Genomic DNA, 17133 nt, shown 5'->3' on the forward strand with positions numbered 1-17133 from the left:
CCGGAGACTAGATAGCAAAAATAAGACATAGCGCTACGAGAGCCCAAAACAAACTGACTCTTTATTTTCCCGCGTCCCCATCTTTCACCCTCAGGTGTGACGCCACAACACACAAAGCAACAGAGCCGCGCGAGGGCACTGCATGTTAGCATTGTGACACACGCTTCATGTTATCGAACTACCATCGCACTAGCAGTGTCACATCGATGAAACGCACCCTTTCCCTGCAGTTACTTAAATCACGTCACAAGGCATCTCGTCTCATACTTTTTCACAAGATTTTCAATCATCCAGTTTTGAAACCTCAGTTCGTTGCGACCCCATCTTATCGCTGACATTGTTTAGATCATCACCATAAGGTACACGTTATTAGCTGCCGCACTAACACTTTCTATCATTCCTTTGTCCCACGCAGGTCCAGCGACTGGAACTACCTTCCCTCTGACATCGTTTCCATTTAGAGTCATGACTTTATTTCTTCCACCATACACAATTACTTACTTTATGACGCGTGAAGTTCGTATTGTATATATATATATATATATATTTTTACTTTATTTGTTCTGTTCTTCTTGTACCTACATATGCATTAGGTTGTATTAGCCTAACATCATATCTCCATATGTATTGTAATTGTTATTATTTTGATGTTACTTAGTTTGACTTGTTTATAATTTGTTATTTCATGTAACCCACTCCCCTCTGTAAAGCTTTGCAATTGAGGGTAAAATAAGTGAAATGAATGAAATGAAATGAACTGCTTCCACCTGTAGAAAGTCACTGATTCAGAAGAGAGTCTGCAGCGTTGGAGAGATCTTATGCAAGGATACTTTGGACAGCGAGAACATGACCTTTGATAAAACACAGGCAGGCACATTTCGAGTATGCGTAAGCGGAGTGTCAAGTCCCAGCGCGTTGCCCACTTTTATCTGGACATTCAATAATTAAAATTGTTTCGCCATCCCAGTGCAGTAACGGTTGATGACTGTGTGTACCAAAGCAGTCATGGAAGCTGTAAAGGCTTTGGTTTCTAATGGCCATTTAGCATTTGTCTCCTGTCTGTCATTGTGCGAATAGAGAGTGCCAGAGTGAGTGCGTACCTGTGTGCGGTAATGTGAGCGCTCGTGGTCTGTGGTTGGCCGCACAGTCCAGTCTGTGGTGGACTTGGGTGGTGGTGGAGAGCCCTGGGAGGCCTCGAGGGCATCCATGGGCTCACGCCCCTGCAGCCAGTGCTGGCAGAGGGCATGGGTTTGCGTGTCCGAGTCTCGGCCGGCCCCTATCCACTGCCACTGCTGCTGCTTCTCCTTGTAGTCCAGGTACGGCACAAAGTCCTCTGGTAGCAGACCTTCAATCAAGCAGTATTTTAGTTGTCTTTTCCTTGCATCTGAATTACACTTGTCATGCATGCAATATTTTCACGAAATGCGACCCCCCCAGGATCGGTTTTTATTATTGCAGATTTTAAAAATGCCCAAAGTGTGTTATTTAAAAAAAAACAAGAAAAGTTACCCGAAAATTTTTTAGGGTGACTATAAAGTGGATGGATGGAAAAACTTTATTATGGTCTCTCAGAACGCGCTCTAGCACGTAGCGGGCCACTCCCACATCAAACAGAGAGACCAAGTCTCTCTGCTGCATCGCGGGTGTGAAAAAAAAAAAATTTTACATACGTAATGATTGATAGTTTATTCACGGATAATAAAAATTTAAATGAGGAAAAAAGCTCATACTAATGATCAAAACATATCGAAATAAACTTGTCTCACAGACTTTAAAAAGAGCCTGCCACGGTGGTCTAGTAGTTATGGTGCTCGACTGCTGCCCCGAAGGTTGTGGGATCGAATCCTGGCCGCAACGGCCATATTTCGATGAAGGCAAAATACTAAAGAACCCCTGGTGGTCTGGAGCCCTCCACTATGGCATCTCTCATAATCATATCATGTGGTTTTGGGATGTTGATATATGGTGCTTTATGGCTCAAGGCCACTGATGGCCAAAGAGTGCCAGGACAAAACATGGGATGTGAACAATGATGGAGTTAAGTGGCTTTATGAGGGCCAAAAATTCTGTGCACTAAAGCGCGTAAAACATATAGTTGCTAAAATCATGAGTGACGTGAATGTGCATGATAAGAATGAGTGACGAGTGGGTGTGGTAATAAACCTGAAAATATGGAATTAGCACAAATGCCTAGTAAATTCCCTTAAGTCCAAGGACTGGGAGGCAGGTGCTTTGTGTAGTGTAAAAACCACGGCAGCACCCTTTGTTAAGAGGTCGTGCTACGGATTACCTGGACATATGACATTAAAAGTACGTACATTTTTTAAGGACTCTAATGGTGGTTCATGTTTAAAGAGAAGTTCCCTACCTAAGAACGTTAAAGGATGAAGTGGAATTTGCTGCTGGTAAGGCAATGGGAAATGCTTTTCTCTGTATGGCTCTAGTTCTGTGCATTGTAGGAGTACATGCAACATTGTAAGTGGCTCAGAACCTCTATCGCAGCTGGGCAGGACACCACCGGACATAAAGGTGTGCGTGTGTGCTGTGTTTGTGCCCTATTCTTAGTCTACAAAGTGTGACTTCTGTACAACATTTTTTTCATGTGGGTGGCCAGTAACTGAAGTCTGGCTTAACCATGTGCAGTTTATTCGGTGTTTGACTGTCTCATAAATGTTGCCAGTGTAACTTGAGTGTGTTCCTCAGAAAGGGCTTTAGGTCCAGTACAGGACACCGTGTTGGCACCATTTGCATGGACAGATGTGGCAAGCCGGTCAGCCAGTACACTGCCCTCGATATCACAGTGCCCAGGCACCCAGCATACCACAACAATCTACTGAGACAAATAAGTGGTGCATAAAAGTGAATAGAGCCGGACGATTACTGGATTTTTGTGCTTTTTCAGAGTCTTCAATGCTTTCACGACGCTTAAAGGGGTCATGAACCACTTTTCCAAGTAATGATCTAATGGCCTCAGTATCGGAGTGTACTGCCTCCCGAGTCGATTGCCGCAAAAATTTCTCGAATCCGTCAAGAATCAGCGGAGTTACGGGGGTTTGGCGCACGCTCCCAGCGCTTTCTCTCTTTTCTCGTGCCGGCGAGCGCACTGGAAGCTAGACAGGGAGGGATGGCATGGGGGAAAGAAGTTACGCCAGCGCGCGTCATGAAACGCGATCGCTCTCCCGCTGTGATTCGCTTGCGCGAGTGCAGCTACCGTGTACTGAGGAGTGCGGCGCCGGCAAGAAGCGCATCTGATCCGAACGCCGCTCTCGATTTACGTCGGCTATCGGCCAATAAGCATGCTATGTCTCTTGCGACGTACAGCGGACAGACGCCCCGCCCACCGACGAGAGTGAGAACCGGCCTCTGTTTGAAAAGAGGGTGCCTGGGGAAACGGCAACTTCGCGCTGCTGCGCTTGTGGCCATTACGCGGCGCGCACGACTGTAATATTTGGCAGAGCAGTTCATAGCCGTGTCAGCTTTCCGCAGGATGTGTTTTTTCAATCAGCCCAAGGGGTGCTTCATGACCCCTTTAAAGGGACCCTGCAACACTGTTCCAAGTAACCATCCAATGACTTCACTAAAGGAGTTTATTGCCTCACGAATCAACCACCGAAAATGTTTTTAGAATACGTTCAGTACGAGTGAAGTTAGAGATTTGTTGCACGCTGTAATTGCCTTCTCTCTTTTGTCGTCCCGACGAACGTGCTGGAAGCTAAGCAGAGAAGAATAGCATGGGGGAAAGAAGTTACGTCACGTGCGCGTCATGACCTTGAGCACTTTTAGGAGCTTGCTCCTTAAGCTCGGTGCTTGTCCATCGCTGGAGTAGCCGCTAGTTCTCATTACTCCCGCTAGCTTGGTTCAGCGCACACTTTCGCGAAAGAGAAGTCTTCTTCCTCTTCTACTAGAAATGAACTTCAGAATTGTGGCGAATTGGGCCTGTTGGTTGTTGCGCTCGTATGTTGTCTGGTGTCGTCTTCTTTGTGTCTGTTTTTCCTGCGCTGCGAAGTGTTTAAGATGTTCTTCCTCTTGTTCTTGATGATGATATTAACACAGGCAAAACCACATGTAGCATAGCCAACTGTAGCATGCGGCGCTCGCTCCACTCCGACGTGTGCTCTAGTTTGATAGGAGACCGCTAGAGGGCCACAAATGCACGCTTCCTCTCTCTTTTGACAGTCATCAGTCAGTGCGCTTCGATACTAATAACATGAACGAAGACAAGGCGGCGGAGTGGAGGGCTCGCAAGGCAGCAGCAGCGCGGGCCTGCCGCCAAGACCCTGCAGTGAGAGCTCGCGAGGCCGCAGAGGGATGTCAGCATTGTGCGGACCCCGAGATACAAGCCCGCGAAGCCGAAGCAGCACGAAGCGGCGGCAAGAGAACCTCGAAGAGGTACGGGCGCGGGATGCAGCGGCCAAGCGCCGAAAGCGGTCGCTACCGTAGGTGGTGCCGACGCGCGCTTCAAGCACGATTACTTCGACCACACGTTCGGCCACAGCTACAAGGTCTGCGACCGCTTGTTGTTCCACCACAACCTGACCACAATCGCTACTATAACAACATAGTCACGTCTTTGTATGACAGTAGAGGAATGGTACCATTCGCGGTTTAGTCGATTATCTCCGAGCAAGCTCCTCTAACATCATTCACGTCGTGGTTATGGTGGGGAATTTTTTTCTTTTAACCTGCGGCCAACCTTCAGTGAGATCGCGAGCACGCGCACGGGCACGTGGCAGCCTTCTGCGGCGGGCACAGTAACTATGCAGTCCATGATGCTTAAATCAGCCAATGGCCATGAATTTGGGTATACGGCACGGTTCTTTGAGTACATGGCATAATTTGTAGAGAGAAGAGGGAGCGATCTTTAGCTGACTGAAAATTCATTGTAAATTACAGGCCACGTGCTGCGCTAAATTGTTTGGCTTGCGTGTTCTCAGGAACCTCGACTAGTGATTGGTAGCGTTTTCTGACCATGGTGAAAAAGTGCTATAGGGCTCCTTTAATGAGCGTGTGTATAGAACTGCCTTGGGTATGTTTAATCATTTAATGTGCTTAAAAGCCACTAAAATTACGCAGGCCTCTGCTGTGAAGATGCTTGCATTTGAGTGCACTATGCTGGCAGCAGACAGGAATGGGCCGACCGCTGCGTAAGATACTCCAACATGGGACTTAATAATAATAATAATTTTATTTCTGCCTCAAGAAATACATGGACAGGGGAGCTGCAGAAAAAGCTGTAATAGACAGCTTGACAGAGCCACAGCCCCTAAATACGAGGCAACAGCGAAGGCAGTTGAAAAGGCAGTTGAAGGCAAAAACCGTCGCATACACAGAGCTTCATGACTTGGATAAGTCTATGAAGAATTCAGGACTAGAATATTTTTCTGCAGTTCAAAAAAGTGCATGCAGACAACAGCGCATGCTCTGTAACTTCTACAAAAGACAAATCACAGTTTATAAGCTGGCACTGCCACAGCGGGAGCCATCAGCTGGTATTCGAGGAGTAGGATGTATATTTCCTCAGCAAGAGCTCTTACATGCAGAGGGTAGGGCTGCCTTATTGTAGGATGGGTATACAGTCAAACCCCGCTACAACGAAACTGACGGTGCGCGGGAAGAATTTTGTTGAAAAAAACATTTCGTTGTGAAATAAAAATATATAGCTGGCCTGAGCTAGTAGAACAGAGAAACTTATTTCCAAAATTCAAAAAGCATCGGCTGCTTCCTTTGTTTTCCTAGCAGCGTCATGAAGCGATTCTCATATATGCATAGTGACGCCATGTTGAAAGGCACGCTGAAACGGCTTTCGCGAACACACCAAACAGAGGCACAGGCATACAACATGAACTGCACAGTTGCACTAATACACTAACACTAGCTATTTGCTGACAACGGTGAGATGCAGGTGTGCTATCGCAAAGCGATGACTTATGCCTCATTCTATGTTATTCTTGTCATCCACTACTCGCGGTTGGCTGATCCTGTTGATAACGCGGACGAATTGTTGCTCTGACCACTGGCCGCACTGGCCAAGCGCGAAAAGCAGTGGCACTGGAAGAGGCATTGTTCCATGATGGCACCCCAGGCTGCTTCATAGACAACTGAGCTTCAGCTTCGGATTGTCTGCGACGAAGAATAACTCACGCCAGTTGTGAAAGCAAGGCAGGCTCATCGCCGTCGCTATCAAGGAATGGCGGCCCCCATGCTCAGTCAACCGCGGCGGTTTCTGGTGGTGCCAACACGTGATTTAGACTTTGTAGACATATTGTTATGTTCTCAAATGCACCAAAATGTTCGAGATTGTGTTTACTGCACGGCAAATTAAATTTTTGCGCCCGGAATTGCAACATCAAATTTCATTGAAGCGAAACGGCGGAAGAAAAAGTGTTCATTGTGGCGAGCATATTTATGCATTGACTCTTATGAACTGCTAGCAGGGAACCGAGAATTTTTAGTTGTACCGCCAATTTCGTTGAAGCGGTGCTCGTTGTAGCGGGTTTCGACTGTAGAACAAAGGAGAGCTGGACAGATCGCTTACAGCATAGACGCAGGATGTTCGATATTCGCATTTACTTTCAGGAAGTACACGAATGATAAATAAGATCTTTGCAACTGCAGCGACCACTTGTTTGATACCAGGTAGAGGCTTTCTACTAGGCTTGTCCAGAAGGCGCCTGTAGAAAGGCAGATGTATAGATGGTGGACCGGGTCCAACATATTCAAAGCGCTTAGTGTAGCAGACTGATAGACTTTAGCCCTGTAATATATGCATGTGTGTATAAGGCTTTTGTATAGATTCATGAGGCATTTTCTGTAGCTGCTCCAAGTTGTGTGCAACAAAACCTCCAGAATATTCATTATTTTCATGCACCTGTTTCTAATATATTTGATGTGTAATACAAATGTTAGTTTCATGTCTAGAATGACTCCCAGAAATTTATGTTCCATTTTTTCACGCGGATGATCCTCCTTCAGGTCAGTATCAGGATCGGGATGTGGGCCTCTCTTCGTGGAAAAGAGGACGTAGGTGCTCTTTTGTAGACTGAAGCTGAAGCCATTTTCGTCTGCCCATTTCGAGACCCTATTGAGACCAAGCTGAACCTGCCTCTCACATATTGCGAGGTTGCAGGATTTAAAACCTATCTTGACATCATCAACGTACGACGAGTAGAACATATTGCATAGGATACTTAGATGCAAGGAATTCATTGTTATAAGAAAAAGCGTACAGCTGAGCACACTAGCCTGTAGTACTCCGGTTTCCTGTACAAATGGCACTGATAAAACGTTGCCCAGTCGGACACGGAAAGTGCGGTTCGACAGGTGGCTATTAAATTTAACATTTTACCATAAATAGCTGATTCTGAGAGGTCTCTCAGTATTCCAAATCGCCATGTAGTATCGTACACTTTTTCCATTTCAAGAAACACAGAAAGAAAGAATTGCTTGAGAATGAAAGCATCACGAATGTGTGTTTCAATCTGTATGAGTTGGTCAGTGGTGAATCAACCCTCTCGAAAACCACACTGATGTGTATCAAGCAGGCGCTTTGATTCCAGGAAATGTAGCAGGTGGCGCTTTATCATTGTTTCTAAAAGCTTACAGAGGCTACTTGTTAGAGCCTGAAACGGGACGGATCCTGGCTTTGTTTCAGGATAGGAAGTACAATGGCCTCTTTCCAGGAGGCGGGGGTCACACTGGAAAACCATGTGGCATTTCAAAGGGAAAGGAGAGATTTCTATGTTTCGGGAGGTAGGTGTACCAACATTTCATATACTACACGGTCAGAACCTGGGGAGGATTTGTTACAGCAGTTTAGTGATGCCTGCAATTCAGCTAAGCAAAAAGGTTCATTGTATTCTTCATATTGTGCACAATTCTATTCAAGTTTCTGTGACTATAATTGCTTTATAGCGTTGGAAAGTTTCATCAGAGTAGTGCGACGAGCTGGAGACATGTTCGAAGTGTGCACCCGAGAAATTTGTTTGGTCCTCTAAGGCAGGGGTTCTCAAACTTTCTGGCCTTGGGGAACCGCAATGACTTTTCCAGAGTGTCGCAGAACCCCTAATTTGAACCCCTGTCGCAGAACTCGTGCAATGGCTTCGCTAAATGCAAAATGCAATGCAAATATGCTTGTCAAAGTAAATAAACTACTTGTTGATGGGGGTAAAACGGGAGCGGGTTACATTTGTTCTGGCTGCTCGCGAAACCCTACGATGTTCCTCACGGAACCCTACGATGTTCTTCATGGAACCCCTAGGTTCCGTGGAACCCAGTTTGAGAACCCATGCTCTAAGGTGTCGCCTTGCACGTTTACCAAAGGAAGTGGATGTGTTTATCGCCTGTGTACCTTATTAACCCTGTGATAGACTTTACCTTTATCTGTATACGAGTTGATTCCTAAAAAAAACTTTTGCCGACTGTCTTATGGGGTCTGAAGAGATGAACTGCCACTCTTGGAACACACGGAGACAGTTCACGCTGTTGGGAAAACCAACATGGGTACATTTATTAACCTGCTTTTACATACGACAAGCTCGCCGGCCGAATCTAATACATAACTAGTAACATGCTAAGTAACATAATACAATGCCAATACAATACACAGAAAACATGACATACCATGCACCATGAATGCAGCATCGCCGACGTTCGACTCACCTTGAGGGGCCTGCGGGGAACGAGCCGCGGTATCGTCCCCCACGGACCCACTGCGGGAGACGTCCATCCACGCACGCTACCAAACCTCAAAGAGCGTTGCTGCTGTTTCCTGCAGGCCGACCTAACCTCCCAAGCGGCGCTGCCGGTGCCACCGCACTCAGCCTACATTGCGTGAGCACAGCGCCACATTTCGCTCGGCGGCTGTTAATACTAACTGCGGCTAATCCGTGAGGTGTGCGTGCACCATGAGGCGCAAACAACTTTACAGGGGGTGATAGCACCCCCACAGTCTCCGAGCCTGCCGGCATGTCCCCCTTCCTTGGGATTTAAAATTTTTAAAATTCTCTAGGTTCTCCGCTGTCGGAAAGCCCTAAAGCAACCTCCACGCCTTGTTTTGCTTGTTGCACGCTTTCTCGCATTCATCGTTCCACCAGAGAACACGCCGTTTGGAAGCTGCGCTGCTCGCTTTGGGAATACATTTAGATGCGGCATCAATCAGAAGAGCCGTAAAATACTTGACAGCATCTTCTATCGTTAGAGCGGACATCACAGCCCACGTCAAGTGGGTAAGAGTTTGGAATCGTTCCCAATCGGCTAAGTCAAGCTTCCACCGAGGGGCCTGTGGAAGAAGCTTGTTTTCATTCAGCGCACTCAGGATTATTGGAAAATGGTCACTTCCATAAGGGTTTTGGATTACATGAATTTGCATACGCTCGGTGGCAGGATTATCATGGCGGGTGACTTCAACCTACCTGATGTAAATTGGTCCTCATTAAGTCCAGGTCCTCGTCGAACAATATAGTCATCGACTTCTTATTTGCTTTCAATCTAACTCAGCTTGTTGTTGAAAATACATGAATGCAAGGAAAGTCGCACTCAGTGTTAGACCTTGTATTTGTAAGTGATCACTTTTCCACCAACAGCGCAAGTGTTGAAACAATCGACGGCATATCGGATCATAAAATAGTTCTGTGTACTTTCTTTAGCGACTCCAATACGGCAAACTGGCTCAGTAAAATATGTGCTCTCCTTTAATAAAGCTAATGATGAGGCAATAATGACCTACCTGTCCCACGAGTATTCCGAGTTTTCTGAGCTATGTGCAGATAATAACGCGAGCATAGATGAAGTGTGGGCACAGTTTAAGCATCATATCATGCAATGCATATCTAACTTTATTCCCAAACGAAAACAGGTTACAAGAAAGCACAACCCATGGGTTACCCGCGACATAATTCACCTTAAGCGCAAAATCAAGCGTGTAAGGAAGACTAAAAAAACGCTAGGAAGCGCTAGCTCACAAATAGAAACGCTAACATCGACCTTAAAAGGAAAGTTACAAGACGCAAAACGGCACTTTTATGGACACACCCTGCAAAAGTTTATCAAAAGCGCACCTGATAAATTCTGGCGCTACATAAGCGTAAAACGGACGACACTATCCGTGTTTCCAGCTGAAGAAGGCAAGATAAAGGCGAATAATTTCAATTCGTATTTTCACTCAGTTTTTAGCACTCATAACCTCCGGGTTCCCGTCACGTTGGCCAAGGCAGGTCACTTCTATCGTTGAATATGACAGCACCCGGCATTTTTTCACTGCTCTTAGACCTTGATGAAAAGAAAAGTAGTGGCCCAGATGAAATACCAAACACCTTCCTGAAACGCTATGCTGAACCCATTAGCAGGTACCTTCATCTCATACTTACAAAGTCAATTAGCGATTGCCGTCTTCCGGCCAGTACACAAATCTGGTGACACTTCTGTCCCATCCAACTACCGGCCAATTTCTTTAACTTGCACTAGTTGCAAAATTCTCGAGCACATTATCTTAAATCTAATAACTAAGTATGTAGAAGAAAACAATCTCATCTCTCTTTCTCAGCATGGGTTCAGAAGTGGGCTATCTACTCTCACTCAACTCACAGAGGCTATACATGACTTTGGGCTGGAAATAAACGAATCGCAAATCGATGTAATTTTTTTAGACTTCTCTAAGGCCTTCGACCGCGTGTCCCACTCTAAACTCATCACTAAACTCATAGAAAAACTAGGCAATGGTCCAATAGTTGAATGGATTAGTTCAGATCGCTAATCCATTCGCTATCAGTTTGTGCACTATAATGGACAGAATTCTGACGCGGTTAAAGTTCTTTCGGGCGTTCCGCAGGGATCTGTTCTCGCTCCGCTCTTGTTCCTGTTATTCATAGATGACATTGTTGACACAGTAAACGTTAAAATTAGACTCTTTGCAGATGACTGCATAATTTACAGTGAAATCTAAGACATTGGCGATCAGGTTGCCCTTAACAATTCCCTAAACAACGTAGCCCAGTGGTGTCAAGACTGGCAGATGGTTATTAATTCTGAAAAAACGGTCGTGATGAACATAAGCAGAAAGAAAAGCAAATTATTATTTCCATACCCGCTTAATGGTGTCACCCTTTGCACAGCAACTCAGTATAAATATTTAGGGCTTTTAATATCATCTGACCTCAAGTGGACTGCGTATGTACAACAGGTGACGAAAAAGGCAATGAAGAAGTTGTTTTTTCTAAAACGGACGCTACATTACGCTACCCCAGATACGAAGCGCTTATCTTACATTACTTTTATAAGACCGATGCTGGAATATGCAAATATAGTGTGGTTTCCTTCAACAAATACTGACATAGCTATGCTCGAGAGCGTACAGCGCAAGGCGGTAAGATTCATCTTTAACCGCTATAAGCGAACGAATTCCCCTTCCGAGCTTCTGCACCGAGCAGAGCTACCTACGCTCCGCGATAGAGCAAAAATACACCGGTTGAAGTTTTTTTACCAATTGTTGAATGGCCACTTTAAAACTAATGCCTCAGCTTTCACTGTTATAAAAGAAAGAGGAAAAGTGCGCCAAAAACACGACCTGATCTTCAAAGAATATTTCTGCCATAACAATACCTTCCGTTTTTCATTTTTCCCTCACGTAATAAGAGAATGGAATGCGCTTGGTTCCGCTACTGTAGCACAGACAACAATTAATAAATTCCTAGAAAGTGTTGAAAATCTCATGTCGGTGCTCCCGAGTTCTATGTGCTGACCTACTCGCGTACGGGTGAAAGCATTTACACTCAAACGTTTTGTTTTATCTTCATCTTTTGGTTGTAGGCAATGTATTGCTATGCTTGTATGTTGTGTACATTAGTGATTCCCATGATCGCGACGCTTGCACGTGATGATGTCATTACTCTTGTGTGCGTTTTATTCTTATGTACTCTTGTACTGGCCATTGTATTCCTTTGCTTGCATAATGTTTGTATGTTTGTATAACATTTGTATCTTTTCCATTCCTGTAATAACCCTCAAGGAGGGTTGACAGTATTCTGTAAACAAAATTTAAAAAAATTAAACATAAAAACATTCCATTTAAGCCTTTGAGGGTCAAATTTTTTCGTGAAATGCAGTCCAAAAATGTGCAATTTTTTTATTGCTGAAATAAATTCTTCACACGATTCCATTTAGGAAAAAAATTGTCTAAATATTTTTTCCGTGACCATAAAGTGACAAAAAAATCATTTTTGCTCTTACATACACATGGTTTATTCTTAGTAACGTCAAGCAAAATCCTAAAGAAAAAAACACTTATATGATCTTTTATACATAAAAATTATGCATTGTATTAAACATAGCTCACAGACATACAAAAATAAGTGCACCAGAGCACTTTTCCAGTAAAAAATGTTTGTGCTCCCCAAAACAGGAAACGCAACCATGGCAGTGTCATTTGTGTAATTTAGCGCCGCATGGAAACAGATGTAATCGCGCCCCAGGGAGCAATAAACGACAGTCACAAGCAGTCACCCTTTGAGAGATTAGAAACCAGGCAGCCATCAGCTTTGCGTATGTGAGAAGCGATAACCACCCAAAGGACGAAATCGAAACCAGCCACACTGTGTGCGCGCGTTCTGATGCGCAAGTGAAAGCCGCTGCGCTGCTTCGGAAAGCAAAAAACAAAAACAAAAAAAAAAACAAAAAAAAGAAAACAACGGAGAGACATTGATGCATGAAAAAAATTCCACGTATTCCTGAAGCGTGGCAGCACATGTCAAGCAAGAGAAATGATCGAAAAGGCGCGCGTTTTAAACCAACCGCACCGTGAACATGCTCGGATGGGCAAGCGATAGTCGGCACGCAGTTTGGGAAGAAAAAATAAATATACCACGGAGAGACATCGGCGCATGAAAAAAATTCCATGTATTCCCGAAGTGTGACAGCACATGCCAAGCAAGAGAAATGATCGAAAAAGGTGCGTGTTTTAAACATACAGGCTATGCCATACGTGTACGATGAAAACCCTTTGGTGCCTGTTAGGTGATGCCATACATGTATGGCGAAAAACCTGAAAGGATTAAAATAGGTTATAAGTGACAGCAATGAAAGGCTAAGATATATGGCGAAGTATGATTTGCTTCCCAGGCTAAAATATGTGGGCTTCTTCAAATTCAAGAGAGAGAGAGAGAAAAACAATTCATTAAAGAAAATAAAAACCAAGCATGTGAGCGGGAACCCTAGTCCAGGGTCCCTGTGATGATCTCAGCATCGACACGGGTCCGTTGAACCAAGGCATGGCAGACCCCGGGAGGCCCGTCACAGAGGGCATCGTCCCAAAGCTCTGCGCTCTGGTGCAGAAGGGGCGCAGGATGACTGGAAGGGGAGGGAATAATTTTGCGACACACTCCACCATGACATGGAACATGGAATACTGTTGGGGAGCTGCCACAGCCCGGGCAAGAGTCTACATAGCGGTCAGGGTAGAACTTATGCATGGAGAGGAGCTTGGGGAAAGTACGCGTTTAAAGTTGGCGGAGTGCGACCTCTTCCTCTCGAGAGAACAACGATGGTGGCGGGTACATGGTCTGTCTACTCTGGTGTAGTGTGTTAATATGTCTCGGTATGCGAGTGGAGGGCCCACTTGATCTGGACTCTCAGCCTCGCACTGCCGGGTATTTCTCTGGGTATTTTCTTGAGCGACCGCATGAGCGTGGTCATTACCCAGTAATGAAGCATGCCCGGGAGTCCAGAGCAAGTGGATACCTTATGAGCGATTTGATGCAAGCTAGTTGGTACAAATCCATAGTGAAAAAGCAGCGCGACGTAGACACAGACTAGTAAGTACACAGGACCAGCGCTGACTGCCAACTGAATTGTTTATTGAACACATGCTCAAATATACAAGGAACAGATGAATCGGGGAAGGATGCCACCGCCTTTTAGCAATCTGGTGGGCCCCTTCCTACCCCAACAAGGCCAAGCTCGACAGTTGTGCCACATCTTGATGTCGGAAGCATGGAGACAAATTGAGCTGCTGAATGATTGTTTGCTGCTAAGCTGCTCACAACGTGTACCCCATCGGCGTCTCCTGCAGTGCTACAGCCAAGAGTTAGAAGAGGTGGGCCAATTGATCGAATTTGTATGGGGATGTATGCTTACCAGCCTGCCTAAGAAACCACGACAGCACCCCTCCGGGAAAGAAGTGAAGAAGGTGGGTGACGTGGCCATTCCTGACAAAGGTTGAAGAAGCCCTCAGGCTGGGGCCTAAATTCTGCATTGCCCCCTAGTTAGACAAAGCAGAGGCACTGTCCCTTGTTGGGGCAGCTGCCGGCGAAGCCACTGGCCACGAAGCGGATCGTGTGATACTTGAGTGTGTGGAAGCACTACCGTCGGAACTCGCTGGCTGAAGAAGTATCAACCCGCGTAGCATCGTTTCCATGTTGAGGGAGAAAAACTACAAGCTTCTCCAGTCTGACAAGGAGGGAGCCTTTGTGGTGGTCCACCCGGAACAGTATTGACTTCTGGCGGACAGAGCCCTTAGCGAAAACTTCAGGCTGGCAGAAGACTTTCAGCCACCAAAAGCTACGATGAAGGCTATCGAGCTAAGCGAGTCAGCGGGCTTACAGGGTCTGACAGCTTCACTCAGGAACTCAAAGGTTCTTTGTCTGAAGGCATTCCTCTCGGCCAAAACACACAAAGAAGGCACCCCTTTTCGGGTGATCGTCTCTGAGGCTGGGTCGTGGCACAGGTGCCTGGGAAGCTTTCTACTCAAGTGCTTGAAAATTCTGGCAGTAAAGGACCCATACTTGGTTCACAAGGCGTCCGAGGTTTCTGACTTTTTGGCCAGGTCTTGCCCCGCAGGAATGCAGGTGTTCTCTGTAGATATCAAAGACTTATTTTATTCCTTGCCGCAGAAGAACCTTGTTAGAGTCGTAAAAAAAGGCATTGAGGAGCACGAAGTCGTACGTTTTCAGAACGCCATAGGTACCAGCGCCTCCAGTTTCGAAGATATGCTGTTGCTGTACCTACGGTCTACAGTGGTTGAAATGAACAGAAGTATGTACAGAGGAATGGGGTCTGCATAGGCTCGCGCATCGCACCAGTGTTAAGGGACCTTCTTCTGGTACATTATGATAGCATCCTTGAGGAGAAGCTTCAACCTTTGGGCTGGGTCAGGATCTTCCGTTATGTGGATGATTTCCTGGTGAGCCCAACCAGAAGGAGCCTCCTGTCAAGTGGAAAGAATTTTCAATATGTTCCAGTCCTGTTTCCCGGGCCTTGCCTTCACCCAGGAGCTACCAATCGAAGGCAAGATTCGCTTCCTGGATATGGAAATCCACTTTGACCGAGACCATACATGTTGGGCTTATGCACCATGCTCGAAGAAGCTCCTACTAACGTTTTCGTCCAACCACTCCAAAATTGTAAAACGGGCCATCGCCTGTGGGGCTCTCAAAAATGCCCTTGTTCGCTCCTGCCACCACTCGGTCGCTGTCAGCTACGGGTCGCAACTTCAGAGGCTTAAGGAGAGCGGCTATCCGGAGAGCCTGCTTTCCTCGTTGTCCGTCACCCTTTTGAATGAGGTGTAGTCCACAAAGGAATGCGTTTGCCCAAGCCTTCAAAAGTCCAAGATGGTGGCGATACCGTATGTGCACAGTGTGTCCCACCGTATCAAGAAGGCGGCCGGGCAAGCGGAGGTACAAGTGGTTTTTTGGGCCCCCAACAAGCTGAGCTCCCTATGCCAGAAGGTCAACGAAACGGCCTTGAACAGAAAGGGATGTGTTAAGAAGACCTCGACGAACTATGTTCCCTGCAAGTGTGAAGTGGTTTATGAGATTCTGACGACCTGTGGGGGAGCCTATATAGGGCAGACGGAACGTTGCCTCAACGACTGTCTGCAAGAACACGCTAACAATCTCAAGGCAAGAAATGGTAGTAACTTGGCCATCCACTGTGCGAAGTGTGGCTGTCAGCCACGTTTCGGCGAGACCTGGGTGCTGCACTCATACAACAATGTGACAGCACGTGAACTGTATGAGGCTCGCATGATTAAATGTAAAGCTGATGCTTGTCTGAGCGCGCCATCGATAAGCATTACAGACAAGTAGTGTTACTATCTCCGAAACTAATCATCATGACAAAACATTTTAGTACCGTTGGACGCAGGCGTGGCTAGAAGCACTGATATGTACCCCCTTCCCCGATTTATTTGTTCTTTGTATATTTGAGCGTGTGTTCAATAAACAATTCAGTTGGCAGTCAGCGCTGGTCCTGTGTACTTCCTAGTCTGTGTCTACGTCGTGTTGTTTTTTCACTATGCAAGTGGATACATTGTGGGCTGGATGTGTCTCTGTTTGGCGACATGTGTAGGATGCAGTGAGGCGCCTTGGAGAAGCCGTGTCCCGTGAAAAAGGCTCGGCATGATAGCTGGGAATCGTTTAATATATACATCTGAACAGCGCGTTGTACAGCAAGCGCGACACAAGGACTTTGCTGTATGAAGGTGTAGAACTCCACAAAAAGGCAACCGTACGTAATGTTTCAGCACCGTCCAACACTACTGCGGAATACCCGTTGCAGCATTGTCCAGCATCGGTGTATAGTGTTTTGTCTCAGGGATGTCACCGAGCATGTGCACCAGCTACCGAACACGAGCGCACCGGCGTCCCACATCATGCTCAGGACTCATGTCTTGGGGTAGCGGGTGCACCTTTAAGGTTCTACGAACCCAAGGCGGGAGAGCAATGGCAGTGTCCTCGATGTCAAAGATTGGGTGTCCCAGTCTCGAAAGCAGGTGCCGCCCAGTAGGTGTGAGCAGAAGGCATTGTCTTTGGCTGGTCAACTGAGGTTCCAATACCTCACTGATGGTGTTATGCGTCCCTAGGGCTGGCAAACGCGTCGTGGTGGGAGTCCATGGGCAAGCTTAGTCACCTTTCGCAGCATTACACAGACCCGCATCGGCTCCGACTGGGCAAGTCTGTAACATGTCTGGACGCGTGCCTGCTCGCCGGGAAACCAACACATGGCTCGCACCAGACAAAGAGACCCGGCGCCTCTGCCGTCATCGCCAATCTGCCGGTTAACGGCGGTTCACAGCGCTCGAGCCGCGCGGGGCCAACACACGAGCTAGCTGGGGAACGAGGCGCCAAAGGCGAGGGCGCGCTCGAT

At 46.4% G+C, this 17133-nt stretch overlaps 1 protein-coding gene across 2 annotated transcripts in view; it reads right to left on the reverse strand.

Annotated features, from left to right (window-relative positions):
• The window catches only part of LOC119395155 (nuclear factor related to kappa-B-binding protein), a 755896-nt gene that overhangs the window by 279576 nt on the left and 459187 nt on the right, over positions 1-17133 (reverse strand). For both annotated transcript variants that reach the window (XM_037662442.2, XM_049415825.1), the window contains exon 12: positions 1101-1345. In XM_037662442.2, coding sequence (XP_037518370.2) covers positions 1101-1345 — 245 coding nt within the window. The remainder of the gene's footprint in view (positions 1-1100; positions 1346-17133) is intronic.

The sequence above is a fragment of the Rhipicephalus sanguineus genome, chromosome 5 (genome assembly GCF_013339695.2).
Source record: "Rhipicephalus sanguineus isolate Rsan-2018 chromosome 5, BIME_Rsan_1.4, whole genome shotgun sequence".
Lineage (NCBI taxonomy): Eukaryota > Metazoa > Arthropoda > Arachnida > Ixodida > Ixodidae > Rhipicephalus > Rhipicephalus sanguineus.